The 27,583-nt window shown below is 46.1% G+C and overlaps 2 protein-coding genes across 3 annotated transcripts in view; one reads left to right on the forward strand and one right to left on the reverse strand.

Moving 5' to 3' along the window:
• aida (axin interactor, dorsalization associated) overlaps window positions 1-9,076 on the forward strand; it is a 132,657-nt gene extending 123,581 nt beyond the window's left edge. The window contains exons 7-10 of the mRNA XM_072500265.1: window positions 4,231-4,353; window positions 4,441-4,563; window positions 5,075-5,192; window positions 8,219-9,076. Of these exons, the coding sequence (XP_072356366.1) occupies window positions 4,231-4,353; window positions 4,441-4,563; window positions 5,075-5,192; window positions 8,219-8,315 (461 nt within the window). The 3' untranslated portion in view covers window positions 8,316-9,076. The remainder of the gene's footprint in view (window positions 1-4,230; window positions 4,354-4,440; window positions 4,564-5,074; window positions 5,193-8,218) is intronic.
• mia3 (MIA SH3 domain ER export factor 3) overlaps window positions 9,018-27,583 on the reverse strand; it is a 202,134-nt gene continuing 183,568 nt past the window's right edge. The window contains exons 26-29 of one of the 2 annotated variants that reach the window (XM_072500262.1): window positions 26,668-26,781; window positions 22,171-22,247; window positions 10,094-10,250; window positions 9,018-9,979 (exon numbers count right to left, since the gene is read on the reverse strand). In XM_072500262.1, coding sequence (XP_072356363.1) covers window positions 9,762-9,979; window positions 10,094-10,250; window positions 22,171-22,247; window positions 26,668-26,781 — 566 coding nt within the window. In that variant the 3' untranslated portion in view covers window positions 9,018-9,761. Of the gene's footprint in view, window positions 9,980-10,093; window positions 10,251-22,170; window positions 22,251-26,667; window positions 26,782-27,583 lie in introns of both variants that reach the window. The other variant, XM_072500261.1, reaches the window with a different exon arrangement.

Consider the following 27,583-nt stretch of genomic DNA (forward strand, 5'->3'; position numbering starts at 1 on the left):
AGTTTGCAGACGACACTAAGATAAGTGGTAAAGCAAAAAGTGCAGAGGATATTGGAAGTCTGCAGAGGGATTTGGACAGGCTAAGTGAATGGGCTAGGGTCTGGCAGATGGAATACAACGTTGACAAATGTGAGGTTATCCATTTTGGTAAGAATAACGGCAAAAGGGATTATTATTTAAATGATAAAATATTAAAACATGCTGCTGTGCAGAGAGACCTGGGTGTGCTCGTGCATGAGCCGCAGAAAGTTGGTTTTCAGGTGCAACAGGTGATTAAGAAGACAAATGGAATTTTGTCCTTCATTGCTAGAGGGATGGAGTTTAAGACTAGGGAGGTTATGCTGCAATTGTATAAGGTGTTAGTGAGGCCACACCTGGAGTATTGTGTTCAGTTTTGGTCTCCTTACTTGAGAAAGGACGTACTGGCACTGGAGGGTGTGCAGAGGACATTCACTAGGTTAATCCCAGAGCTGAAGGGGTTGGATTACGAGGAGAGGTTGAGTAGACTCTGACTGTACTCGTTGGAATTTAGAAGGATGAGGGGGGATCTTATAGAAACATATAAGATTATGAAGGGAATCGATAGGATAGATGCGGGCAGGTTGTTTCCACTGCCGGGTGAAAGCAGAACTAGGGGGCATAGCCTCAAAATAAGGGGAAGTAGATTTAGGACTGAGTTTAGGAGGAACTTCTTCACCCAAAGGGTTGTGAATCTATGGAATTCCTTGCCCAGTGAAGCAGTAGAGGCTCCTTCATTAAATGTTTTTAAGATAAAGATAGATAGTTTTTTGAAGAATAAAAGGATTAAGGGTTATGGTGTTCGGGCCGGAAAGTGGAGCTGAGTCCACAAAAGATCAGCCATGATCTCATTGAATGGCGGAGCAGGCTCGAGGGGCCAGATGGCCTACTCCTGCTCCTAGTTCTTATAAGACAAATCTTTCATCCCTGGAATCAATCTCGTGAACTGCCTCTGATGCATTTCCATCATTCCTCAAGGGGACCAAAATTGTGTGCTGTTCTCCAGATACGGTCTCACCAATGCCCTACACAGTTGCAACCGCATTTCCCTATTTTTATATTCTGTTCCATTAGGAATGAATGCCAAAATTCCAGTTGCTTTACTTATTTCATGCACTTGCAACTAACTTTCTGTGATTTGTGCATGAGGACACCCCCGATCCTTCTGCACCAAAGCATTTTGAAGTTTCTCTCCATTTCGATAATTTGTCTTTATATTATTCCCCACTTATCCATGTTCAGTGCCATCCGCCAAATTTTGGCCCAGTCACCTAACCTATCCATATCCATTTGTAAATTTCTTATTTCCTCTTGCAACTTGCTTTCTGGTGTCATTTGTAAATTTGGCCATGGTACATTATATCCCTGCATTAATATAGATTGTAAATAGTTGGGGCTTGAGGACCAAACCCTGTGGCACATCACTAGCTGTAATTTGCCAACCAGAAAAAGACCCATTATCCCCAATTTCTGTTGGTTAGCCAATCCTCTATCGAAGATCATATATTACCCCCAACCCTTCGGATCCTTACCTTGTGTATTGACCTTTTGTGTAGCACCTGATCAAACGCCTTCTGGAAGTCCAGATAAATTACATCTACAAGACCCCCATTATCCACTTTGCTTGTTACATCTTCGAAGAACTCTAGCAAATTAATCAAACACTATTTACCCCTCATAAAACCACGCTGATTCTGATGGATTGTTTTTTGATTTCCCAAATGTCCTGTTACTCCTACCTTAATAGATTCCAACAATTTCCCAATGACAGATGTTAAACTAACTAGTCTATCGTTTCCTACTTTCTGCCATTCTGAACAGAGATGTTACATTAGCCTTTTGCCAATCCACTGGAACCTTTCCAGAATCCAGGTAATTTTGAAATATTATAATCAATGCCTCCACTATCTCTGCTACCACTTTATTTAAGACCCTAGGGTGTAGGCCATCAGGCCATGGGAATTTGTCTACTTTAATCCCAATAGTTTGCACAATACCTTTTCCTTGGTGATGGCAATTGTTATAAGTTCCTCCTTTTCACGAACATCTGCATTGCCTATTGGGATGGTTCGGGCAGCACGGCGGCACAGTGGTTAGCACTGCTGCCTCACGGTGCCGAAGTCCCAGGTTCGATCCTGGCCCTGGGTCACTGTCCGTGTGGAGTTTCCACATTCTCCCCGTGTTTGTGTGGGTTTCGCTCCCACAACCCAAAGATGTGCAGGGTAGGCGGACTGGCCACACTAAATTGCTCCTTAATTGGAAAAAATGAATTGGGTACTCTTAAATTTATATATTTTTTAAAAAGTATTGGGATGGTCTAGTGGAAACCGAGGCAAAACATGGATTTGGTGCTTTGCCATTTGTGTTCCCCTTATTAACTCCCCAGTCTCATCCTCTAAGGGACCAATGTTGACTTTAGCTACCCTGTTCCTTTCCAGTGAGAACAGACTGAGTTTATCTAATCTCTCCTCATAGCTAATGTCCTCCATACTAGGCAACATCCTAGTAAACCGCTTCTGTACCTTCTCCAAAGCATCCACATCCTTCTGGTAGTGTGGCAACCAGAATTGTACACAATATTCCAAATGAGGCCGAACTGAGGTTCTGTACAGCTGCAACATGACTTGCCAATTTTTATATTCAATGCCCCGACCGATGAAGGCCAGCATTCCGTATGCCTTCTTGACTACCTTATCCACATGCGTTGCCACTTTCAGTGATTGGTGGACATGCATGCCCATATCTCACTGCCTGTCAGTACTTGCAAATAACCTGCATTTGCCCAAGTGACATAATTTCCAAATTATAATCTCTCAAAGCTTCTCCACCACTGAGGTTAAACTGACTGGCCTGTACTTGCTTGGATTCCTTTTATATCCTTTTTTAAAGAACAAGCCTGTAACATTTGCAATTCTCCAGCCCTCTGCCACCACCATGTCTAAGGAAGTTGGGTAATTATGACTATTGCATCTGCAATTCTCATTCTCACTTCCTTCAGTATCCTCGGATGCATCCCATCCGACGTTGGTGCTGTAAGTACAGTCAACCTATCACCTCATCTTATCAACTTTAAACCCAGCAAGTGTCTGAATTACCACCTCTTCCACCTTCACCTGTGCACCTTGGTAAAGACAGATACAGAGTATTAATTTAATACCTCAGCCATGCCCCCTGTCTCCATGCATAAATCCCCTTTCTGACTACTCATGGAAAGAGAACTTTTGTGAAATTTGGAGGTTGGAGGAGTTGGCTGCAATGGCCCCCAGCTTGAATAGTCTACTTGACGCTGTCTACACTGAATCTAAAGAACCACTGTGAGGCCCATGGAACTGTACTTTAAAGCCTTCATGATGGGAGGAGATGCATACTGCTGCTCAAAGTGGATTTTCAAGAAAGAATCACCATGTATATCGTACTTTTCACAGTCTCTGGGCATCTGAAAGCACTTCACAATCAAGAAAGTGATTTTGAAGGGTCGTCACTGCAAAAGCAGCTTTCAAAATGCACAAAGGCTCCCACCAATAACTGAGAGAAAAGGCTAGGTGATTTGTTGGGGGTAAATGTTAGCCAGGTCAAAAAGAAATTCCTTGCTTTGATCAATGCAGGGTAGGTGGAGTAGCCATGCTAGACTGGGACTGTACTCATTGGAGTTTAGAAGGATGCGGGGGGGATCTTATTGAAACATATAAAATTATGAAGGGAATGGATAGGATAGATGCGGGCAGGTTGTTTCCACTGGTCGGGGAAAGTAGAACTAGGCGGCATAGCCTCAAAATAAGGGGAAGTAGATTTAGGACGGAGTGTAGGAGGAACGTCTTCACCCAAGGGGTTGTGAATCTCTGGAATTCCTTGCCCAGTGAAGCAGTTGAGGCTCCTTCTTTAAACGTTTTTAAGAAAAAGATAGATACCTTTCTAAAGAATAAAGGGATTCGGGGATATGGTGTACGGGCCGGAGAGTGGAGCTGAGTCCACAAAGATCAGCCATGATCTCATTAAATGGCGGAGCAGGCTCGAGGGGCCAGATGGCCTACTCCTGTTCCTAGTTCTTATGTAATGCCATAGGATATTTCACATCCCATCTGGTAAAGCAGTCAGTGTTTCAATTTAATACCTCGTCAGAAAGATACTAGTTTAGGTGACAGATTTATTATTGCTTTGTTCAGAATAAGTAATGTTATGCTGATCAAATCACTGTAGAATGTTTGTCTTCAGGTACTCTACTACCACGGCTGCCATCAGAACCTGGCATGGCACTGCTCACTATTAAAATAGAAAAAATTGGTCTCAAGGATGCGGGACAGTGTATCGATCCCTATGTAACAGTCAGTGTAAAAGGTAATGCAGTGGGACTTTAAAATGGGTTTGGTGTGCATGTAGTTCTGTTTACTTATAACTGACAATATAATACTTATAATCATACAGATGCCAATGGGGTAGATCTGACCCCTGTACAAGATACCCCTATTGCTACAAGGAAAGAAGATATTTACATACACTTTTTTATCGATGTGGAAATCCAAAAACACATAGAGAAACTGCCAAAAGGTGAGTCACCTGAATTCCCTTCCTTGGTGAAGATCGCACAGTACTTGAGTGTCCTGGCGTCCGCCAAAAAATGTTTTGTCCACAGCCCATTGTTCAGTTTGAGATTCACCAACAGTGACTGGAATATGTATCTCAGCCTGTTAACTTAATCTGGATGTGGAGTTATTCATACATTTTACAAAATCTCTAATATTTCTAAATGTGGGAGAGCCATGAATCTCAGAAGTCAAATTACTGTTTACTTAAATCCCCCGCATTAGAAACTGGTGCGAGCCAATAAATCATTAGACAAAGTGGATTCAAACCCAGGTCTCAGAAGTGAAAGACCACAGTCTAACCAGCTCTCCCTCACATTGTTAACTCGTCAATATTTTAGCACTTGAGCATTCAAAAGGTGTATAGATCTTAATACTTGTACCATTTAGTGATGCAGCTGTGATATTTGACAAGATATCGTTTCTAATGCACATACTCCTAGATCAGGTAATATGTCGTGTTTTTCTTTTAACAGGTGCTGCTATTTTCTTTGAATTCAAACATTACAAACCTAAAAAGAGATTTACAAGCACAAAATGTTTTGCTTTTATGGAAATGGACGAAATCAAAGCTGGACAGATAGTTATAGAACTGTGAGTATTGGAACATTTTGTTTTTAAAGAGTCAAAGTTTCTCTTCTATTCTGTCCACCTTTTCCCAAATGTTGGAAGATAACCCATACCTTCATAACTTCTACTTTGTGACCTATTCCAATACTCTCTTGGCCAGCCTCCCACCTTCCACTCTGTCCCTTGCAAAAGGTCCTATTTACCCCTCACAAATATACTGGAATTCTTTTGAGGATGGAGCTAGTAGAGTTGCTGTGGTTTATTTGGACTTTAAGAAGGCTTTTGAGAAAGTCAAAATTAAAGCGCATGGAATTAGGGGTAGTATATTGACTCTGACTCCATTGAGATGGATAGAAAACTGGTTGGCAGACAGGAAACAAAGAGTAGGAATTAACGGGTCTTTTTCCAATTGGCAGTGACTAGTTGGGATACTGCAGGGACCCCAGTTATTCACAGTATATATTAATGATTTAGAGGGGACTAAATGTAATATCTCCCAATTTTCAGAAAATGCAAATCGGGTGGGAGGAGGGTGAGCTGTGAGGAGGATACAGAGATATTTTGGTGTGATTTGGACAATGCATGACAGTTGCATTGTAAAATGTGGATAAATGTGAAGTTATCCACTTGGGCAGCAAAAACAGGAAGGCAGATTATCTGAATGGCTGTGGATTGAGGGAAATGTGCAATGAGACCTGGATGCCCTTGCACACCAGTCACTAAAAGTACGCATGTGGTGAAGAAGGCAAATTATATGTTGACCTTCATAGCGAGAGGATTCAAGTACAGGAGCAGGAATGACTTGCTGCAATTATACAGGGCCTTGTTGCGAGCAATTTTGGTCTCCTTATCTGAGGAAGGATGTTCTTGCTATGGAATGCAGCAAACGTTTACCAAACTGATCCCTAGGATAACAGGACTGACGAAGAAGAGATTGAATGGGTTTGGGTTATAATTGTTGGGGTTTAGAAGAATGAGGGAGGATCTCATTGAAAGCTATAAAATTCTAACGGGAACATCTTTCATGCCTATTCCTAAGGACGGGGATGTCCAGAACCAGGAGTCATAGTCTGAGGATACCAGGTAGATTATTTAGAACAGAGGAGAAATTTCTTCACCCAGACAGCGGTGAGCCTGTGAGATTCTTTACAACAGAAAGAAGTTGAGGCCAAAACATTGTATGTTTTCAAGGAGTTAGATATAGTTCTCTGGATCCAAGGGTATGGGGCAAGGGTGGGCAGGAGCAGGTTCGAACAGCCAAATGTAATACTCCTATTTTCTATGTTTCTACCCCTGATGTAGGTAAAGCAACACTTTTTTTCGGATTCCCAACCTTCTCTTCAATTCTCCTCCTATATTTGTAACATCCTCCAAACCACAGAAATCTCTGTGCTCCTTTGTGCATCCCTGATTTAAATTGCTCCAGCACTGGTGGCCTTCAACCTGTACACTTCACTATCTCCTTTTTCAGAAATTCCTTAAAAGCTACTCCCTTACCAAGCCCAAGCTTTTGATCATTATCCTAGTATGTTCTCCTGTGGATCAGTGTCAAATTTTGTTAGGTAATGTAAGGGTGCTAAGAATGGAGACCGATGACTGCAGATAACCATCTTTGTTTTCTGCCCATCAGGAGTTCAGTTCTATCTCGCAGCCTGAATGTAAGCAATATAAAGGGTACAACGCTAAAGGGGCTGCAGGAGCAGAGGGACCTGGATGAGTACAGGCCGTTGGTCTAGATAGGACACGCGAGGGGCAGCACGGTGGCACAGTGGTTAGCACTGCTGCCTCACTGCGCCGAGGTTCGATCCCGGCTCTGGGTCACTCCCCGTGTTTGTGTGGATTCCACCCCCACAACACAAAGATTGCCCCTTAATTGGGTACTATTAATTTTTTTTATAATAAAAAAAAATTGATAGGACACTTGATCGGCATGGGCTTGTAGGGCCAAAGGGCCTATTCTTCGAGTACATTCATATGTTTGTGTGGGTTTCCTCTGGGTGCCTCCCATAGTCCAAAGATGTGCAGGTGAAGTGGACTGGCCATGCCAAATTGCCCCTTAATGTCCAACGGTGAGGTGGGTTTGCAGGGAATGGCCTCCTGCATGTCCTTGGCTTGATCAATAGGGACATAGAGTACAAGAGCAAAGAGGTTATGTTGAACTTGTACAGGATGCTAGTTTGGCCTCAGCTGGAGTTCTGGGTGCTGCACTTTAAAGGATGAGAAGAGATTGGAGAGGGTACACGTGATTCACGTGAATGGTTCCTGGGATGAGGAGCTGCGGTTATGAAGATAGATTGGAGAAGTGAAGGTTGAGAGGAGGTTTAATAGAGGTATTCAAAATCATGAGGGGGTCAGGGCAGAGTAGATAGGGAGAAACCGTTCCCACATATGACAAGATCAAGAATAAGACAGCATAGATTTGAAGTAATTGTTAAAAAGAAACAAGTGATAGGAGGAAAATCTTGGTCATGATCAGTGGTTAAGGTCTGGAATACACTACTTGTTTATGGTGGAGGCAGGTTCAATGGGGAATCACTGATCTGAAAAGGAAGAATATGCAGGGTTACTGGGAGAATCACCAGTAAGTAACTAAGTTAATTGTCCATTTGGAGACCCTTTGTAGACACCATGGGCTGAATGGCCTCTTGTGCTGTAATAGTTCTGGGACATGCTACCCACCCCCGAGTGATCTGTGAACAGAGTTCCACATGTAACCAATAACAACGGTTTATCTCACCATCACTACCCGCTACTTGGAGTCCTTCACCGATTGTCTGAATCCAGTATGAGATTAGCTTCAGTCTTCCCTGGATGAAATTTCTGCTGGTGTCTTTGGTCACTACTACAGACATTTCCCTGTTTACCATTTCCGTCCTGCCCTTCTCGCAGCTGTTTTTGCCCAAGTGCTGATTTCTTCCCCCAAACCTCTCCACTTTAATCAAGCATTTGATCATATCTCCTGTGATTTCCAGATCCTTATCTCTATTCCCAGCTTGACGGCACAAAGACGATTTTAAAGAGTACTTATTTTCTCTAATCTTTCTGCTTAGATACAAAAAGCCAACAGACTTCAAGAGGAAAAAGTTGCATTTGCTGACCAAGAAACCACTGTATCTCCACCTCCATCAAACATTGCACAAAGAGTGACCTGCGGCACATGAACATTGTGGTAAATGTGTATGTTACAACAGAACTAGCACGGTGGCACGTTTATGATCCAGTACTTGCAATAACACAGCATCATTGTCAGTCCCATGAAGACATCTCAAAAGTGCCAAGCTGCTACTGGTGCAAATCAGGAAAATATTTCATGCTGATTAACATTACCATTTTATAATTTTTAATAATTGATTAATCCTGGAATATGCAGAATTGTGTGAAGAATGAAAAATACCTACACTACCTGTGGTAGCTAATTCAGCACATAACTTATTTAAACAGAAGGAACTGCTGAAATCACCTTGGCTAGGCTTTTTATAGTTAACTAATACACAAAGGAAGGATTTGTACAGGTGAGTGGGAATGTTATGTAGTGCTACTTTCAACAAAGACTTTCTGGCTGTTTGGAACAAAAGGCACCCCGATGCTTCGCTAGAAATGTATTTGAAGTACCAGAGTGTTGGTCCAAAGTTTGTTCTAAAAAAATGTATTCTATTCAATGTCTAATCATTGCACTACATGTACATCCTGTTCAATAACGATGTGGATTTAAGATTCGTGTATAAAAGGATGGGGGAGGGGGGGGAAAGAGACGGGGAAGAAAGAATAAGAACACACTGCTTTGATTCATACTGTGCTAATCTGATGTAAGTCACTGTTGGTATGGGGCAAAAACAGCACTGAGGAATGTTCATTGACAACCCAGTAATTTTAATCTTTATTAATAAATTTTCTCAATAGTAAAATAAGTTACATCTGGCCTTAATTATAGAGTATGCCTGTTTTGTTTTTCCGAAACAGAAATCAAATGTAAAACAGGGGCTGCGAGAGACACAAATGGTGGGTTCATTGAAATATGTATGAATTACAAATGTTTGCCATGACCACATCAATCAGGCAGCTCACTGATCAGTTGCTATTTCCACAGGAAAAGATTTTCCCCCAACCATTTAAAATAAAAAGGCCTCAAAACACTGGTCACATTAGCAAAGATTTATACCACTATACAAAAGACACAGGCACCCTAATATTGCACAATTAACTCCTTTGATTGGCAGTGTGGCTATTTTGTGACAAACAGATTCCAAGTTTTCAAAGCTGTAACCAACAGTTACACTGAATTATTTGAGAACCTCATCTGCAAATACACCTATCCATTTCCAAAATTGGAACATACACAACTCCAGCAGTCCAAGGGTTTTCCAGCTGAAGAATTATAAACTGGTAATTGGATCTGACTGACCCTGTCACCCAAGAGTAAAAGCCACCTGCTGAGTGATGGGATTCTCCAGAAGTTTTAAACATTTCCTAATTTCTGGGCAATGGAAACAGAAGAACTGAGGCCCGTGGAATACTTTGACATACATTAAAGGACAACTGCCTGAGATGAGTGATCAGTCAAATTGAAAGCCTGGCCTCATAGTGCCTTTAAAATCATGAGCGGTTGTCTGGTTCTGGTGGTGGATATTCCCGGCTACCAGGAGGAAGATTCCTTGGTCCATGCTGAAACTCCCTGGCACCAGGTGGGAAGTCTCTCAGAACATGAGGTGGTGGTAAGGGCCCAGCAAGAAAAGGTCTGTGGCCTGGAGGAGGAAATGGGCCTGGAGGGAAGAATGGGCCTGGAGGGTAGTCTCGAAGAGCTGGTACACGCACTGAAATACAAGAAAAAAACAGAAGTCAGATTAGCAGAAACTAACATGAGGCGAGAAATGCTCTTTAAAAATCTAAACCACACCAGCAGTCGATTAGAAGTAAGTTAGTCCTACCTAAATGACTTTGTGCAAGTGGGACTGGTCCATAGGTGCCTCTGGGTGCTGGAGGAGGCCCATGTCGGGGTCCCAGGGGAGTTATTCCACCCATCGATGAATTCATAATAGGTGTTCCAGGAAAAGGTGGTGCAGTCTGAAGAGCATTAGCATTCACCTGTAGTTTTGGTCATCGGGGTGGGGAGAAAAGGTTTTAATAGCTCCAATATTCACCAGACTACTAATTTCTTTAACCATAAAGTTTTCAGCAGCATATACAAGAGAGCATTAAGATCTGTATTCAAGATTTTATCCAGTTACATCTCAGGAGCAGTTAGAGCTGTGTAAAATGTCAAGCTTTTACAAGCCACAAAACATAAACCCCTGGGTGCAACTTTTATAAACTTGAACAGTTTATTCATTTGACAGTTTTAAAACATGAGGTGGTGACTAAAGCACAAAGGGCAGTAATTTCTTCAAATTCATGTTGAACTGAGCTCATATTGGTTTGATTTAAATTTGCAAATCATTACTTTGCACACACTGCTTTTACCATCAACATAGGTGCAAAGTTAAAAACTCCTTTAATCTCAGCTGCTGGTACTCACTGTCTTTGATTGTACAGAGGAGGGTGGTTTAGATAAAGATACTCCAGGCTTATCAACGGTGCCTTTCTGAGAGGACTTCCGGCGGCGGCCATGACCTGCTAGGTCGCGCGTTCACGGCAGCTCCCGCCAAGGTCCGTATTTCGGGCCGCTGAACGGGACAGCGGCAGCATTTGGAGGCTGAGACTGGTATGGGGACGGGTGCGGGAGAGGTTCCCCCCGGTGCTGCATGGAGAGAAGGAGGAGTGGGACCGGCAGACGCGCAAACGCGGGGACGTTGGTCTGGGAAGATTGGGAGGTGTGGGCCCAGTGGGCCAAAGAACAACAAGAATTCTTAAAAATCTGCTTTATGGAGCTTAAAACGGAGATTGTGGTGGCCCAGAAGGCGCAGAAGGAAATCAAGGAGGTGAGGAGGAAGGTGGCGGAGAATGAGGACGAGATCCTGGGCCTGGCGGTGAAGGCGCACGAGGCGCAACATAAGAGAAGGCAAGAGAGGCTAGATGACCTTGAGTACAGGTCTCGGAGCCATAATCTGCAGATCCTGGGCCTTCCCGAAGGAGCAGAGGGGGCGGACGCGAACATAGATATCAAAAAATTTACAGTGCAGAAGGAGGTCATTCGGCCCATCGAGTCTGCACCAGCTCTTGGAAAGAGCACCCTACCCAAGGTCAACACCTCCACCCTATCCCCATAACCCAGTAACCCCACACAACACTAAGGGCAATTTTGGACACCAAGGGCAATTTTATCATGGCCAATCCACCTAACCTGCACATCTTTGGACATGTACGTGACCACGATGTTGTGGGGACGCAGATGGGCGTGGGGGCCTTCCCGCGGCCCTTGGAGCTGGATGGGGCGCACAGGGTCTTCGCCAGAAAGCTGAGGGTGAACGAGCCACCAAGGGCGATGGTGATATGGTTTCATCGTTTGACAGACCGGGAGCGAGTCCTGCGGTGGGCGAAGAAAGAGCGGAGCAGTAAGTGGGAGAACGGCAGGTAAAGCATAATATTATTTGCTTGTCTGCTCCAGTTTGGTTGGTGGTTTTGTTGTTAGTTTTGTTTTTCAGGGGTTTGGTTTTAGGGGGCGGGAAACACCCAGAAAGGGTTGTCCGGCGCACGGGAAGGTCCCGGTTGGTGCTTTCCCCTCTACCCTTGGGGGAGGGGTGGGATTGTGTGGACCGAAGGAGGCAACATGTTTAGAGTCAGCATATAGGGGCGGGAGCAGCCGGGGTCAGCATGGGTGAGCTGACTCACGGAAGTATAGTAGGGGGGGGAAATCAGAGCTAAGCGGATGCTTGGGGGGGGGGGGCGGGGTGCTGCTGCTGCTGCGCTGACTGAAGGGGAGCCAGGTGAGGTGAATGGATGGAGAGTCGGGCTGGGGGGCCGCCAAGGCGAGGGCTGGAATCGGGGGCACGTGGCTGGCCGAGAAAGGGAGATGATTAGTCAGCAGGATGGGGAGGGTGGCCAACCCCCCGACCAGGCTGATCACGTGGAGCGTGAGGGGCCTGAATGGGCCTGTCAAGAGGTCCCGCGTGTTCTTGCATTTAAAGGGGTTGAAGGCGGACGTGGCCATGTTGCAAGAGATGCACTTAAAGCTCGTGGACCAGACGAGGCGAAGGAAAGGATGGGTGGGACAGGTGTTTCACTCAGGGTTAGACTCAAAGACCAGAGGGGTGGCAATTTTGGTTAGTAAACGAGTGGCATTTGAGACGGGGAGTATCGTGGTGGACAAGGGGGGCAGGTATATAATGGTGAGTGGCAAGCTGCAGGGGGCCCGGGTGGTGCTAGTGAATGTGTATGCCCCAAACTGGGACGATGCGGACTTCATGAGGCGCGTGTTGGGTAGGATCCCGGACTTGGAGTCAAGTAACCTGATTATGGGAGGGACTTTAATACGGTCTTTGACCCGATTTTGGACCGTTCCAAGTCCAGGTCGGGAAAGAGGCCGGCGGCGGCCAGGGGCCTGTGGGAGTTCATGGGCCAGATGGGGGGTGTGGACCCGTGGAGGCCCGCACGGCCAATGGCGAAGGAGTTCTCCTTTTTCTCCCACGTACATAAAGTCTATTCGCGGATAGACGTCTTTGTGTTGAGTAGGGCGCTGATCCCGAGGGTGGAGGGGGTTGAATACTCGGCCATTGCAGTCTCGGACCATGCCCCGCACTGGGTGGACCTGCGGCTGGGGGCGGAGCGGGGTCAGCGCCCTCTCTGGGGACTGGATGTGGGGGGGTGTGGGCGGATAGGGAAGAGCATTGAGAACTATGTGGGAGCGAATGACGCAGGGGAGGTAACGGTGGCAGTGGTGTGGGAGGCTTTGAAGGTGTTCGTTAGGGGAGAGTTAATCTCCATCAGGTCCCAGAGAGAAGAAGGAGAGGGCGAGGCTGGTGGGAGAGATACTCTGGGTAGACAGGAGATACGTGGAGGGGGGGGGGGGGGGGGGGGGGGGGGGCTGCTGAACGAACGCCGGAAACCTCAGGCGGAGTTCGACTTGCTGACCACGGGGAAGGCGGAGGCGCAGTTAAGGAAAGTGAAAGGGGCAGTCTACGAGTATGGGGAGAAGGCGAGTAGGATGCTGGCACACCAGCTGCACAAGAGGGAGGCGGCTAGAGAGATTGGGGGAGTGCGAGATAAGGAGGGCAGAGAGGGTCAATGAAGTCTTCAGGGAGTTCTACGTGAAGTTATACGAGTCGGAACCCCCTGGAGAGGGGGAAGGCAGTTTATGGACCGGTTGAGGTTCCTTGTAGGTGGAAGTGGATCGGGTGGAGGGATTGGGGGCCGGCAAGCATGCAGCCGGGCAAGGCCCCGGGTCCGGACGGCTTCCCTGTAGAATGTTATAAGAAATTCTCGGAGCTACTGAGCCCGCTCCTGCTAAGAACCTTCAATGAGGCAAAGGAGAGAAGGATCCTCCCTCCGACAATGTCGCAGGCATTGATTTCGCTTATCTTGAAGAAGGAGAAGGACCCGCTTCAGTGTGGGTCCTACAGGCCGATATCGCTGAATGTAGACGCCAAATTGTTGGCAAAAATTCTGGCCACCAGAATAGAGGACTGTATCCCGTGAGTGATTGGGGAGGACCAGACGGGTTTCGTACAGGGCAGGCAGCTGAACATGAATGTGAGGAGGCTCCTGAATATTATTATGATGCCCTCGGAGGGGGGGGGGGGGGGGGAGGTGCTGAAGTGGTGGCTGCAATGGACCCGGAGAAGGCCTTTTACAGGGTAGAGTGGGAGTATTTGTGGGAGGCGTTAGGCAGGTTTGGATTCGGTGAGGGAGTCATAGGGTGGGTCAAGCTGCTGTATCAGGCCCCTGAAGCGAGTGTGTCCACGAACCGGCTACGGTCGGAGTATTTCAGGCTGCACCGGGGGACGAGGCAGGGGTGTCCCCTGTCCCCGTTGCTGTTTGCCCTGGCAATTGAGCAATCTTCAAGGGATTGGAGGGGGCTGGTGCGTGGGGGGGGGGGGGAAGAGGAACACTGGGTCTCCCTCTACGCAGATGACCTTTTGTTGTACATTTTGGACCCGCTAGAGGGGATGGGGGAGGTCATGCGGATCCTGAGGGACTTTGGGAGCTTCTCAGGGTATAAATTGAACGTGGGGAAGAGTGAGCTGTTCGTGGTCCACGCTTGGGGCCAGGAGGAGAGACTGAGGGAGCTCCTGCTGAAGATAGTGGAGAGGAGCATTCGGTACTTGGGGATACAAGTGGCCAGGAACTGGGATGCCCTGCACAGGCTCAACTTAACCCGGCTCCTGGAGCAGATAGAGGGAGAGTTTAAAAGGTGGGATATGCTCCCGCTTTCCCTGGCGGGGCGGGTGCAGACTGTGAAGATGACGGTTCTCCCCAGGTTCCTCTTTGTCTTTCAGTGCCTCCCCATTTTCATCTCCAAGTCCTTTTTTAAGCGGGTGAATAGGATTGTTACGGGGTTTGTATGGGCGAATAAAACCCCGCAAGTTAAAAGGGCATTAAAAGGGGGGGGGGAAAGAGGACGGGACGGGACTGGCTCTGTTGAACTTCTGCAGCTATTATTGGGCGGCCAATGTGGCCATGATTAGGAAGTGGATGATGGAGGAGGGGGCGGCTGGAGGCGGCATCATGCAAACGCACCAGCCTAGGGGCACTAGTCACGGTTCTCACCAGCGCGATACACAAGTCCGGTGGTGGCGGCGGCACTGAGGATTTGGGGGCAGTGGAGGAGGGGGCCTTTGTGGACCCCGATACGGAATAACCATAGATTTGCTCCAGGTAGGATGGAATGGGAGTTACAAGGCTGGTATAGGGCAGGTATTAGGAGGATGGGGGACCTGTTTATAGATGGGACTTTCCCGAGCATGCAGGCGCTGGAGGAGAAGTTCAGCCGGCCCCCGGGGAATGCGTTCAGGTACCTCCAGGTTTGGGACTTTCTTAGAAAACAGGTGGGGACATTTCCACTGCTGCCCCGCGTAGGATCCAGGACAGGGTGGTGTCTGGCATCTGGGTAGGGAGGGGAAGGTGTCGGACATATATCAGGAGGTGGAGGAAGCCTCAGTGGAGGAGTCGAAAGGAAAGTAGGAGGAGGAGCTGGATGACGCTCCTCATCATGTGCCAGGCTCAGCTTAATCCAGTTTAAGGTGGTGCATCGGGCGCATATAACAGCGGCAAGAACAAGTAAGTTTTTGGGGGTGGAAGACAGGTACCCGAGATGTGCAGGGAGTCCGGCGAACCATGCCCATATGTTTTGGGCATGCCCAGCGCTTAAAGAATTCTGGCAGGGGTTTGCGAGAGTGATGTCTAGGATTTTGGACACTCGGGTGAAGGCGAGTCCAACAGTAGCGATATTTGGGGTGTCGGAAGATCCGGGAGTGCAGGAAGCGAAAGAGGCCGAGGTACTGGCCTTTGCTTCTCTGGTATCCCGGAGACGGATCTTGTTAACGTGGAGGGACTCGAATCCCCCGAGTGTGGAGACCTGGGTTAGCGATATGGCGGGGTTCCTCAGCCTGGAGCGAATAAAGTTCGCCTGGAGAGGGTCCTTGATGGGGTTCTCCCGGTGGTGGCAACCTTTCCTTGACTTTCTAGGGGAGCAGTAAGTCAGCATAATGTAAGTTTTATATGAAGACAACACCCACCTTGTTATGTTTAATAATTCTTGTTTAACTTCTATCTTTGTTATTTAAAAACATTGGTTTCAACTCCATACTGGCATTGGAGAAGGTACAGCGGAGATTCACACGGATAATCCCAGGAATGGTAGGCCTAACATACGATGAACGTCTGAGGATCCTGGGATTTTATTCATTGGAGTTTAGGAGGTTGAGGGGAGATCTAATAGAAACTTACAAGATAATGAATGGCTTAGATAGGGTGGACGTAGGGAGGTTGTTTCCATTAGCAGGGGAGACTAGGACCCAGGGGCACAGCCTTAGAATAAAAGGGAGTCACTTTAGAACGGAGATGAGGAGAAATTTCTTCATCCAGAGAGTGGTGGGTCTGTGGAATTCATTGCCACAGAGGGCGGTGGAGGCCGGGACGTTGAGTGTCTTTGAGACAGAAGTTGATGAATTAAGGACTATGGAGAGAGAGCGGGTAAATGGAGTTGAAATCAGCCATGATTGAATGGTGGAGTGGACTCGTTGGGCCGAATGGCCTTACTTCCGTTCCTATGTCTTATGGTTGGAAAAGCTTTAATAAAACATTTTTTTAAATTTTTTTCTTTAAAGTGCCTTTCTTTAGAGAAAAATAAATTTTTAAAATGTGAGGGATAAAAAAGCAGCAAACCAGTGTGAAACTCAACTATCTGGATTACTCTACTGTACTGGCACCACAGCCAAGGCCAATTCTGTCCTACTCAGATGCTATGAATAGGATTTTCTAACAGGTGTTGCCGAATGCTAACCAGGACTTTTCCCTTCCTAATGGTGTTGACTCAGGATGAAATTGGCCAAATCTGGAAATTCCTGCTGTGCACATCTAACCATTGTAGCATTCTGACCAAGTGTGAGCATCTTGGAAAAGAACACTTGAAATCAGAAAGTTTCACATTTCCTCTCCTAATCTTTTGTCAAAAGGAAGTCTAACACTGAGCCACACAGATGAATATCAGGTAATATATCCAAAAGCTTGGTCAACCAGGAACGTTTTAAGGACTGGAATAGTCAGTGGTAACAAAGGCACATAATGTTTGTTATGCGGCATGGTGGTTAGCACTTCTGCCTCGCAGCGCCAGGGACTTGGGTTCAATTCCAGTCTTGGGTAACTGTGAAGTTTGCACTTTCTTGCCATGTCTACTTGGGTTTCCTCCCACTGTCCAAAGAATCGCAGATTAGGTGGATTGGCTATGCTAAATTGTCCCTTGGTGTCCAGGGATAGGGTGGGAGAGTGGATTTACGGCGATAGGGCGCTAATTCAGAGGGCCGGTGCAGACTCGATGGGCCAGTCTACTGCACTAGAGACACTATGCAGTATTTGAGCCAAGAGGGGCAAAGTTAGAGGTAGAAATAGGTGGGCTTAGAGATGGCACAAGAAAGTAATCTCACGATGAAATGTGAGGTTGTGACCAGACTGACTTAATCACAGACAATTGTTGTCAGGGTGAGGAATGGAGTCAGTAGCTATGAGACTTTGGAGCAATGAATAAAAATGGCTTCAGTCTACCCAATGGATAATTGCCGGAAATTTCTGCTCAACCAGAAATCATGTCAGGTAAACAGTTTGATAATTTAGTAACAGTGGAGGAGCTGAACAAGGGGATGGTGAGTTAGAGCTAGGTGTTGTCAGCATCTGTGAGAAAACTAACACTGTGCCTGCAGATATCACAAAGGGACAGCAAGCAGATCAGAAATAGAAGGGTCACGGTTAGATCCTCAGGGGACACCAGCAACAACAGTACAGGAATATGAAAAGAAGTCACTGCAAGTGATTCTCTAGCTATGGTTAGATAGGTAAGAATGGACCCATGTGAGAGCAATCCCAGTCAGCTGGACAACAGCAGGGAGGAGTTGGAGGATGGTGTGAGCAACCATGTCAAAGGCTGCAGAGGAAGAGAGTTTACCTTTTGCAGTCACATAGGGTGTAATTTCTGACTTTAATAAGAACCATTTTACTACTGTGGTTGGGGTAGAAACCTGATCGGAGGGATTCAGGCTTCGGAGTCAACAACACTTTGAAAGATCATTGCGAGGAACGGGAGTTGCAAATGGGGTGGTAGTTTGAAAGGACAGTGGGGTCAGAATTGCTTTCGGAGAAGAGAGGTGTTGACAGCAGATTTAAAGGAGAAAGAGAGAGACAACGCTGAGAGAGGACAGTTTATAATATTGGCCAACATAGGGCCCGGTTTAGCTCAGTTGGTTAGACAGCTGTTAATTTAAGATTGTTATGGACAAAGAAATAAACAAGTTACAAAAAAATGTTTTGGATTGGGGGAGAGCAGATTTTAGTATGTATAGAGCTGGCTTGTCAAACTTGCAGCCACCGAGCTCTGGACTCGTCCCACCAACACCTGTTGGACACAGAACTGACATAGATGTGAAGGATTCTGTAAAGCTGCTCGTCCAATCAACCAGGTTGGTTTTCCCCTGCATTTGGTGCTACTAGGCTCAGTATCTGCAGTTCAGTTCGTGGGGCACTGGCATCAGTACGAGGGAAAGTGGGGACTGTACCGTTGGGGCAAGTGTTCTTGCAAACTGCTTAAACTAAGGAAGTATAGAGGGAAGGGGTGGGGTCAGGAGAGGGGATATGTAGCCTTACAAAGCAGAAGGAAATGGCAGCTATTTAGGTAATGATACCCAGAGCGTGTCAGGAAGGGACAGAGAGCACAATCATTAAAAAACAGCAGCAAATAGGGTCAAAAAGGTAACATTAATTGCTCTTTACTTAAATGCGCACAGTCTTGGACACAAATTAAATTAATTAGGTTAATGGCTATGTTACCGCCATTACAGAGACGTAGTTACAGAGAGATCAAAATGACCATGTCGGGGTAGGATCAGTAAGTTTGTGGATGACACAAGGCCTGGTGGTTAAGAGTGAAGCTGAGAGTCTTGGGTTATAGGGAGATATAGACGGGATGGTCAAATGGGCACAAAAGTGTCAGGTGGAATTTAATCCTGAAAAGCGGGAGGTGATATACTTTGGAAAGAGCAATTTGACAAGGACGTATTCAATGAATGGCCTGACAGTGGGAAGTTCTGAGCAACAAAGGGACCTTGGCGTATTTGTCCATAGATCTCTCAAGGCAGACGGGTAGGTTAATAGGGTGGCGAAAAGGGCATGTAGTACACTTGCCTATAATCAATCGAGGCATAGATTACAAAAGCAAGGAAGTCATGTTGGAGTCATAGAACGGCTGAAGTTCTGTGTGCAGTTTTGGTCACCACATTATAGGAAGAATGTGATTGCACTGGAGTGGGTGCAGAGGTGTTTCACCAGGATGTTGCGTGGGATGGAACATTTTATTTATGAAAAGAGGTTGGATACGCTTGGGTTGTTTATGCTGGAGCAGAGAAGATAGGGGCGACCTGATCGAGCTGTACAAGATTATGAGGAGCATGGACAAGGTGGATAGGGAACAGCAGTACCCCTCAGTTATACTGTAGGATGGAGATAAATTGGGTGATAATGAGAGCATGTAAAAATGCAGTACATTAATCATGGGTGACTTTAATTATGTGGATTAGAAAAATCAAGTTGACAGATAGCCATGAGGCAGAATTCAGAGTGACAGTTTCACAGAACAATATGTTGTGGATCCAACTAGGGATCAGGCTATTTTGGATCTAGTAATGAGGCAGATTTGGTAAACAACCTCCGAGTAAAAGATCCCTTAGGAAACAGTAACTATAACGTGGCATAGTTTAACATTCAGTTTGAGTGAGAGAAACTTGGGTCACAAACAACTGTGCTAAACTTAATTTTTTTTTCCTTTTTAAATTTAGAGTGCCCAATCCACCTACTATGCATATCTTTGGGCTGTGGGAGTGAAACCCACACAAACACGGGGAGAATGTGCAAACTCCAAATGGACAGTGACCCAGAGCCAGGATCGAACCTGGGTGCCGTGATGCAGCAGTGCTAACCACTGCGCCACCGTGCTGCCCTTTGTGCTAAACTTAAATACGGTTAATTACAAAGGAATGAGGGCAGAGTTGGCTGCAGTGGACTGGGAAAGGAGTTAAGCAGAAAAGACATCTGCAATGACAGACATTTTTGAAAAGAATTCATAACTCACGACAAAGATATCGCAGTGAGGAAGAAGAATTCTAGGAAGGGGATAAATTAACCATGGAAGACAAGGATAGTATTAAACGGAAAGAAAAAAAACCACATAACGTGGCCAAGTGTAGTGGTCAGCCAGAGAATTGGGAAAGTTTTAAAAACCAAAACATGACAAGAATAATAAAAAAGGAAGATAATAAACTATATGGGCAAACTAGCAAGTAATATAAAAATGGGAATTAAGAACTTCTTTACATATATAAAAAGGAATAGAATGGCCAAAGTGAACATAGGCCCCTTAAGAAGAGACTGGGGCAATAACACAGTCTACAGAGGGATATAGACCGGTTAGGTGAGTGGACAAAACTTAGCAGATGGAATATAATGTTGGAAAATGTGACGTTATGCACTTTGGTAGGAAGAATAAAGGAGTTAAATATTATTTAAATGGCTAAAAACTGTCGAAAGTTGTAGCACAGAGGGATTTAAGAATGCTCATGCATAAATCACAAAAAGCTAGCATGACATTTTATCAGATAATAGGGAAGGCAAATGGAATGTTGTATAAAAAAAGGAATGTCTTGCTAAAACTACAAGACAGAAGTTAGACCGCATCAGGAATACTGTGAACAGTTTTGGTCCCCTTATCCAATGACAGATATACTGGCAGAGAAGGTTCATGAGGAGAGATTGGGTAGGTTGGGACTGTACTCATTGGAGTTTAGAAGATTGAGAGGTGCCATTATTGATGCATATAGGATTCTGCGGGGGTCTGACAGGGTAGATGTTAAAAGGTTGTTTCCTCTTGTGGGAGAATCTAGGACAGATGGCATAATCTCAGAGTAAAGAGGCGCCCATTTAAGACAGAGATGAGGAGGAATTTCTTCTGAGGGTAGTGAATCTTTGGAATTCGTTACGGCAGGGAGCTGTTGAGGTTAGGTCGTTAAATATGTTCACGTCTGAAATAGACAAATTTTTAATCAGTAAGGGACTCCAATGTTTATGGGGATACGGCGAGAAAGTGGAGTTGAAGATCATCAGCTCAGTTATGATCTCATTTAATGACGGAGCAGAATGGCCTCCTCCTACGTCTTATGGCTCCTTGATGCTATACTTGATCAAATGCTGCATTGATGCCAAGAGCAGTCAATGTCACCTCACCTCTCAAGTTCAGCTCTTTTGTCGATATTTGGATCAATACTTTAATTTAATGAGGTTAGGAGCTGAGTGACCCTAGTGGATCCCCAACTGAACCGCAGTGAGCAGCTTATTGCTGAGTTAAGTGCCGCTTCATAGCACCACTGATGACTCTTTCCTCCCACAGTCCAAAGATGTGCGTGTTAGGTGGATTGGCCATGCTAAATTGCCCTGTCGTGTCCAAAAGGTTAGGCAGGGTTGCTGGGTTATGGAGATAGGCTGGAGGTGCAGGCTTATGTAGGGTGCTCATTCAGGGACCGGTGTAGATTCGATAGGCCGAATGGCCTCCTTCTGCACTGTAAATTCCATGATATCTATCAAAAACCACATCTTTTAAAGTGGGTGACCCTCACAGGAGCTGAGAAAAGGATATAAGAGGCGGGATTCTTCGACCCCCCCCCCCCCCCGGCCGGGTCGGAGAATCCCCGGGGGGGCGCGGCGTGAAATCACGCCCCGATGCCGGCTGCCGTATTCTCCAGCACCGGATTTCGGGCGGGGGTGGGGATCACGCCACGCCAGTCGGGGGCCGTTGGCAGCGGGCGCGCCCCCCCCCCCCCCACCCCCCCCCCCCCCCCCGACAATTCACCGGACCCCGATGGGCCGAGCGGCAGTCGGTTTCTGGCCAGTCCCACCGGCATGGATTGGACGTGGTCCCACATGGCGGGACCTGGCTGGTAGGCCGGCTGGTGCGGTCCTCGGGGGGGTGCTCGGGAGAACCCGGCCCTGGGGGGGCCTCGCGGTGGCCTGGCCTACAATCGGGGCCCACCGATCTGCGGGCGGGCCTGTGCCGTGGGGACACTTCTTCCTTCCGCTCCTGCCCCTGTAGGGCTCCGCCATGGCCAGCGCGGAGATGACACCCCCCCTGCACGTTGCCAGAATACACCGGTCGGTCTGTGCATGCGCCGAACCACGCCGGCGGTTCTGCACATGCACTAACTCGCGCAGTCCCTTCGGCACCAGCTGGCACGGCGCCAACCCCTCTGGCACCGGCCTAGTGCAGAGAATTCCGCAACTTCCAGTCGGCCCAACGCCAAGTGGTTTGCGCCGTTTTTTACGCTGGCGTCGGGCCACCTCGCTGATCCGGGAGAATCCCGCCCAAGAAAGCAAATCTTACCATTGTACTTTCTGCCAAATTTGGTGAAGATGTCCTTGGCCCACTTGCTGGTTGTGCTGGTCCTCCCAGGCCCATTTCTGCTGAAGGAGATGAAATTTATTTTAAGATTCCTCAGGTTATGGGTATATTCAGTTCAAGTGTTCAAAATCACGGCGATTTTATCAAGCGGATGGGAGAACCAGTTTTTATCGACAGCTCAGTTGGGAGATTTAAGAATAATTGGTAAAATATCTGGAGATGAGATCAGGATAATTTTTTTGTTTCACAATTTGTTTTCAATGGAACTTTGAGGAAAATTGGATATCCATACTTAAAAAGCAGAAATTTGCAGTGCTGTGGGGAACAACATGGAGTGGAAGTAAGCGAGCAGCTCTTTCAAATAGCTGGAACAAGAACAATAGGCTGAATGGCTTACTGTGTGACCCTATGACATTTCACTTAGTTTAAATAAAATATTTAAGGTAAAGAAAAAAGACAAATAGTAAAGATACTGATGCTAATATCTGGACAAATTCTATATCTCAACGGCATTGTTAGATACTGCCCTCAAGTAAAATGATAGATACAAACTAATGAAGTTAGGTGGATTGTCCATGCTAAATTGTCCCTTAATTGGAAGAATTGGGTACTTTAAATTGTTTTAAAAAGTAAACTTAAAGGGCATGGAATTGCAGGTGGAGTCTTGAGGCGGATAGAAAGCTGGTCAGTAGACAGGAAGAAATAGTTGGAATAAATGGGTCTTTTTTCAAATGGCAGACAGTGACTAGTGGGGTACCGCAGGGATCTGTGCTTGGACCCCAAGTGTTCACATTATATATATTTTTTATTATAAATTTAAAGTACCCAATTCTTTTTTTCCCAATAAAGTGCAATTTCGCATGGCCAATCCACCTGCCCTGCACATCTTTGGGTTGTGGGGGTGAGACCCACGCAAACAGGGGAGAATGTGCAAACTCCACACGGACAGTGCGTTGGGGCCGGGATCGAACCCGGGTCCTTGGCACAATGAGGCAGCAGTGCTAACCACTGCACCGCCCCTGTTCACATTATATATTAATGATTTGACAAGGGAACTAAATGTATTATCTCCAAATTTGCAGATTATACAAAGCTGGATGGGAAGGTGAGCTGTGAGGAGATTGCAGAGATGCTTCAGCAGGATTTGGACAGGCTGAGTGAGTGGGCAAATTCATGACAGATGCAGTATAATGTGGATAAATGTGAGGTTATCCACTTTGGTGGCAAAAAACAGAGGTACAGCAGGCAGTAATGGCGGCAAATGATATGTTGGCCTTCATAGTGAGAGGATTTGAATAACAGAATAGGGCTGTTTTACTGTAATTGTATAGGGCGTTGGTAAGGCCACACCTGGAGTATTGTGTGCAGTTTTGGTGTCCTTATCTGAGGAAGGATGTTCTTGCTCGAGAGGGAGCGCAGCGAAGGTTTACAAGACTGATTCCTGGGATGGCGGGACTGTCATATGAGGAGAGATTAAATCAGTTAGGATTATATTCATTGGAGTTTCGAATAGTTAGAGGGGAGGCGATGGCCTAGTGGTATTGTCACTCCCCGTTAGTAATCAAGAAACCCAAGCTAAGCTCTGGGGTCCCAGGTTCGAATCCCACCAAGGCAAATGATGAAATTTGAATTCAATAATAAAAAATCTGGAATTAAATCTAATGATCTAATGATTTTTATGGTCATCATCATCTAATGATGACCATAAAAACATTGCCAATTGTCGTAAAAACCCATTTGGTTCATTAATGTCCTTCAGAGAAGGAAATCTGCCGTCCTTAACCGGTCTGGCCTGCGGTTACCCATGCGGCTCCAGATCCACTGCCCCCCACTGAAATGGACTTGCAAGCCACTCAGTTCAAGGGCAATTAGGGATGGGCAAAAAATGCTGACCTCAAGCAGCGACGCCCACATCCCAAGGACAAATTTTTAAAAAAAAATCTTATAAACGTTTAACAGGATTAGACGATAGTTTCAGAAAGAATGTTCCCAATGGTGGGGGAGTGCAGAACATAGTTTGAGGATAAGATGAGGAGAAATTACATCACCCAAAGAGTGGTGGAATTCACTACCACAGAAAGTAGTTCAGGCTAAAACATATAATTTCAAGAAGAAATTAGATATAGCTCTTGGGGGCTAAAGGGATCAAGGGATATGCGAGGAAAGGCAGGATCATAATGAATGGGGGAACAGGCTCGAAGGGTTGAATGGACTCCTCCTGCTCCTATTTTCTACGTCTGTTTCTATATTTAGTTTTTGAACAATGTAGAAACCAGTAGCTATAGATAAACATTGAAAATAGAAGCAGGAGGCCATCCGATCCTTCAACCTGCACCACCATTTATTATGATTCTGCACTGTAAATTCTATGATTCTATGATCATCTTTGATCATCCAACTCAATAGCCTAACCCCGCGTCCGTCCATCCCCATATCCACTGATTACCTTCGCTCCAAGTGCTACAGAAACATAGAACATCACCTTAAATAACTGACTGGACATCAAAGTTAATCATAGGCTGAGATGTCATTTGAGAATGTGAACAAGGTTGTGCTTTGTTTTCTCCTTGCCTCTTGAAAGTGTTGATTTGAGTTCTCAGAACCTACAGGCATTAGTGACTGGTAGATACCTCAGCAAAGTGGCCATTTTGTTTTCCACTGTGAGGCACTCCATTGCTCTCCTCACCTAATATCTGCATGCATGTGGTTTCCAGTTTCAACACCTAGCATATGGAGATTTCCAACGCATTTGGTCTCATGCCATTTGTGATCAGCTGATTCAGCATAGGGCAGGGACTGAACATAACCAGGATTATATGGCTCGACGACAAGGAGAACAGTGGTGAATAGTAATAAAATTGCAGTGTGGAGTAAAAGGAGAGTTCTGATGGGTTGGGAGTTCACCCTTTGTGCACTAGTGGGGAAACATGCATGACTACTTGCTTGAATACTCTGAAAAACCTGCCAGACTTTCCTAGATCCATAAGACTGAGATCATGAGATGTTGCATTTAAACAAAAGATGGTTTCTTTGGAAATCATGAATAATGTTGCAAATATCTAGTTAATTATTTATGTATTTTAGAATATACCTTTGTAGTTTTAAGAATTAAAAGTTTTTTCTGTAGAAAACTGCAGCCTAATTTAAAACCGGTAAACACTTAGGCGTGAATTTTCCGGCAGGATCGTGTGTCCTGTTAACGGCGCACTCCGCTCGTGGATTTCCCAGTGAACAGGAGTGCAGTCCATGGGAAACCCCACTGATAACGGCAGGACCAGAAGATCCTGCCGCTGGCTAATGACGGCCGCCTCTGCAGAACACCCGGCAGGCCGCGCGGATAATCACGCCTTATGTGAATACAACATAAACAAGCAAGGAGGTTTACTGAATAGATCGGAATAAAAGTGATAGCGCTATTAAACAGCAAGTGGAGGAACTTTAAACAATGCAGCACCTAACGGAAAACAGAAAGTGAAATGGAAACAAAGGGACATAGTAAGGAAACCACCTCTCCAGTTTCTGAAGGAACAGAAACTGAACCGGAGGTTTGTTTGAGGGGGTGTAAAGAGGAGCAGAATCTTCGAAGTAGTTGTTACAGTTTGGACCTGGTGTGTTTGCAGCTCACCAAGAGGTAGTCAAAGCAAATTATAGTAAGCTAACCTTGTTCTGTAAGCAGAGCAAGAATCTAAATTCATCTTTCACCATGTGGAATGCGGTTAGGCTTAATCTCAGTTTTAATTTTGAGGGAACAGAAACCGGAAGGTTGTCTAGTTAAAACTAGTGGAATAATCCACATTGGTCCCCACTGAATCTTGTGGCAAAGAAAACCACAAGCAGATTAACTTGGGAGTGTTAAAAAGTAACACGAACAGGAGGCTAAGGTGTCCACAGTTAAGATATGACAACTGCAAGTTTTACCTGGGAATAGCTGGAGCCAAGGAGAATTAAAGATATTGTACTTTTCAGAGGACTATGGCATACGCATGGCAATTCCCTACCAGAGCAAAGATATTGGAACATTTAAGAGAATTCTGGGGCGGGGGGGGGGGGGTTGGGGAGGGCAGAGAGAAGTAGTAAACCGACTGCCTGGCATACGTGGATATATGCTACGGTGTAAACTCAATCGTGTTTGTTTAATTTGTTCTATATACAATAACATTGGAGTTTTGTTTAAAAAAAGTGAAATCTTTGGTAAAAGCAAATTCCTGCGGACGCTGGAACTTGGAATAAAAACAGAAAATATTGGAGAATCTGAGCAGATCTGTGGAGACGCTGTTTTAGATGCTGTCAGACCTGCTGTGAGTTTCCAGCATTTGTTATGTGCGCAAAATCTTGTGGTATGGTTCTAATGGTTAAAATTGGGTGTTTATATTTCGGTCTGTAACATGATTGTAACAAAATGCATTCATTAATGGAACCAATCCCAGGCCATGTTTCAGTTTTAATCAAGTTGATTAAAGTTACAATTTTAATATTTACCTGTCCTATTAGGAGGTGGAAGCCCACGGATTTCACCCGGACCAGAAATACGTCCAGACATTACACCCGATTCTGAAGGTGGTCTCCGTGGGCCAGAATAGCCATCCACTGGACCTGAAAGAGCAACATTAAAAACCAGTTAGTCATAGACCATAATAGGAGTGAGCAGCTCCTTCAGCCTGCTTCACCATTCAATATGATTGAAATTCTACTTCAACTTCACTTTTCCGACTTCAGGTTGCGGCTATGCAGAGCTAAGTCGCACGTTCGGCAGCTCCCGCTTGGAACGTACTTTTGGGCTCTTTTCAGAGGCCACAAAGGCACTTTTCCGACATTTCCCGGTGTGGGAAGAAGACTGCAACATTCCCCCGATAGTGTATGGCTTGGACCAGGAGCAGGGCGACTAAAAAAGTGGCGGTGAAGCCAAAGAATGTGCGAGGGAAGAACAAGATGGCGGCGGGCGGGGACCAGGCAGCGTGGATGCAGTGTGTGCAGGAGCAGCAGGTGGTTATCCAGCGCTGCTTCAGGGAGCTCAAAGCGGACCTGCTGGAGCCGATGAAGGCTTCTATTGACAAGCTGCTGGAGACCCAGACGGCGGCGATCCGTGAGGTCCAACAAAAGATCTCAGATAACGAGGACAAGATCTTGGGCCTAGCGGTAAAAGTGGAGGTGCACAAGGCGCTCCACAAGAATTGGCAGGAACGGTTCGAGGAGATGGAGTATCGGTCGAGGCAGAAGAATCTGCGGATCCTGGGCCTCCCGGAGGGGCTGGAGGGGTCAGATGTGGGGGCCTATGTTAAACTCGCTGATGGGAGCGTGGTCCTTCCAGGGGCCCCTGGAGCTGGAAGGGGACAATAGAGTGCTGGCGAGGAAGCCCAAGGCTAACGAGCCGCCGCGGGCGGTGCTGGTGCGGTTC

The sequence above is a fragment of the Scyliorhinus torazame genome, chromosome 4, assembly GCF_047496885.1.
Source record: "Scyliorhinus torazame isolate Kashiwa2021f chromosome 4, sScyTor2.1, whole genome shotgun sequence".
In the NCBI taxonomy this organism is placed as follows: Eukaryota; Metazoa; Chordata; class Chondrichthyes; order Carcharhiniformes; family Scyliorhinidae; genus Scyliorhinus; species Scyliorhinus torazame.